Here is a 2,792-nt window from a genome sequence, read left to right on the forward strand (position 1 = left end):
GCAACAGCGATGGCAGCAAGTGCTCGATCAGCGAATCTTAGAGCAGTCGACCGAAGAGCTGATGGCGTAGGGGACGCTAACGCCGCACTTTGTGGGGATGCCCGCGGCCTTGCCAGCGTTGAGCCCAGCAGCAGCGCTCTTGATACACTTGCACGCCGCTTGCTTGTCAGCGGTGCTCCGGGCTGAGCTGGCTAGACTCCTAACGCCGCTGCAGCAGGCCGCAGACGGGTTGGCGCCGTTGCCGCGTGCATAGGAGATGCAGGGGCTCAAGGCAGAGCTCACCTGACCGCACGATACGGCCGCCTCCGTGGCTGCGAGGAGCATAGCGGCCACCACGGCGACGAGCACGACCTGAGCAACAGCAGAATGGGCCATCACGATCAAGCTAGCTAGCACTAGTAGTGGTGGTGAGCTCAGGCAGAGATGATGAAATAGCTAGATTTGCTAAGTGATTGTAATGGTGAGGAGTTTCGTGGGGATGCATGGGCTTAAATAGGGCTTCTTGGTGTCGAGTATTGTGTCTACGTGTGCCAATTCAATTGATACCAGCAAATGCATGAATTTAGGTTGTTGGATGTTGGAATTGATTTATGGGTGTTAATGCATTTTGGAGATGATTGGTTGTTACCGTTTGGTTGGGCCGATGGATGGACCAAGCACTACATCCAGGCGTTCTAGCGGTGGAATGTGGTTGATTAGCGCAGCAGATTAATTATGAGACTAAGACATGTACGCAGTCATATAGTGGCCGACCATGGAGTAGTTGAGTGCATCTATGATGGTGAGCACGACCATTGAACTGTGCATATACGTACGTCATCATTTTTACCCAAAATACGCTCTGGCCTACCGAATCCAATAGCTCAGCTTGCAAGCGGAAACCGGATTTGCTTCCAATAGAAGCACAGCCGTGCATCTCGCAAAAGGGAAAAAATGTTTTTTCCATCCACAAGAGGTACTGATTTACTTCTTGTGGAGTCATGAATTTCTTATGTGAGAGGGAAAAATCATGGATTTTTTTGACCATGAGAGGCACTAATTTACTTCTCGTGGAGGCACGGATTTGCTTCCACGACAAGCACGGCCATGCATCTCAGAAAAGACAAAATATGTTCTTTTCCTTCCACGAGAGGCACTAATTTAGTTCTCGTGGAGGTGCGGATTTGCTTCCGCGAGAAGCTTGGTCATGCTCTTGGAAAGGGAAAACCGTGCTCTCGGTTCGGGGTTTTTTCGTCCGATTTTTTCGTGAAAAAAAGTTCGTCGAAAACTATCAACATACGATCTAGTTTTGAAGATCTCGATGCGAGGAATCCAACGGTGAAATGGTTCAGGATTTGGACACATGGTTGAGAGATAAAACATTTTGAATAAAAAATCTACGAAAAAGGAAAAATCCCAGGTTGCGACAAGTGGCGCATATGCAGTTCAACACATGTTGCACCATGGGAAGGTGTGAGTGACATTTACAAAGAGTACTCCTTCATCAGTGATTTCGGTAGTTGAGTGCATTAATTATGATGAGCTCGACAAGTGAACTATATCAATTTAGTTGTGCATGTGGTCATGCATGCCTGGGGATCATCTACCTTGCCTTACTTGGTCCCAATATCACAGCTTAACATTCATTGGTACCATATTCAGAGCTACATTCCGAATTTTTATTTGTACATCATGCATGTTTTCTTAGAAGGTGATCCCACGATTCTAGCAACTCAAAAACACAAAAGGACACATGTTCATGTTAAGACCTTGATGTCCATCATCTTCTTGGTCGTCGTTACTATTATAGTCATTATTATTGTTGTTGTTGTTGTTGTTGTTGTTGTTGTTGTTGTTGTTACAATTTATTTGTGGGGAATGCCATTGCCAGTCTTGTTCTAAGAGAAAACAAAGGAACACTATCTCTTGTTTCCTCACAAGATACGCTTGCCTGTCTTTTTCGTGTGTGCACCACATTCAGAAACGAAATTGATCATTCCACGTTAACTCTAGTAATATATCAATGGAACTAAGTTGGTACGAAACCGGACGACATTCGATCTAAATGCATGTATAAATATATTCTTAGTTAATATATTTTCAGTTGTTTTACAAATACACATTCTAAATTACCACAAAGCAAAAATGTGCACTTGGGAGACTTGTAATTCAGCACCAAATGTCAATGTCCCCGTGGTTCACCTGGAGTGAATAGATGTTAATTTGCCTCTGTGCAAGTATTCAGTGCCATAGTCCACTCGGCTTTTTTTTTAATGGTAAGTGCCTCATCCGTCAATGTAGCAGCATGTCTCATGGTGATTTACTACTGTCGATGGATGCATCATTAGAGCATCTCCAACCAGCAACACACTAAGCAGACCCCCAAAACACCCGCGGACGCGTCCGCGGACAGTGACCGGACAGCACACCAAAAACGTCCGCCACAACCACAAAACTCAAATTTTGTACCTCCGTACCCAAATAGCACAGCCATGTAAATAAAAACCTATGTACTACGTACATAGCTAAAAGAACTATTGTCGAAGATGTTGACGGTCTCCTTGCCTGGGGCTAGGTAGATGGGAAAGTGCGGTAGCTCCTGCACGTGTGAAGATTCTGTCCCCTCCTCCACCTCCGCCTTCCCGTCCAATTCAATGAACAGTGCTTCCATCACCGCCTGTTTTATTCCGATGAACTGTCGGTTAGCCTCGACATAGACCTCGTCCAAGATGGAATCATGGACGGCGGTCTGTTCTACCATCTCCATCGCTTGGGCGTCCTCGTACTCCACCTTGGCATCCGCCATGGCGAAG

At 46.0% G+C, this 2,792-nt stretch overlaps 1 protein-coding gene across 1 annotated transcript; it reads right to left on the minus strand.

Annotated features, from left to right (window-relative positions):
- Positions 1 to 6: 6 nt before the first annotated feature.
- Positions 7 to 477, minus strand: LOC123174762 (non-specific lipid-transfer protein 4.1-like). The gene has a single exon (XM_044590080.1). The coding sequence runs from the start codon at positions 373 to 375 to the stop codon at positions 28 to 30; it is 348 nt and encodes a 115-aa protein (XP_044446015.1). The 5' UTR covers positions 376 to 477; the 3' UTR covers positions 7 to 27.
- Positions 478 to 2,792: the final 2,315 nt, after the last annotated feature.

The sequence above is a fragment of the Triticum aestivum genome, unplaced genomic scaffold (assembly GCF_018294505.1).
Source record: "Triticum aestivum cultivar Chinese Spring unplaced genomic scaffold, IWGSC CS RefSeq v2.1 scaffold50274, whole genome shotgun sequence".
NCBI lineage: Eukaryota > Viridiplantae > Streptophyta > Magnoliopsida > Poales > Poaceae > Triticum > Triticum aestivum.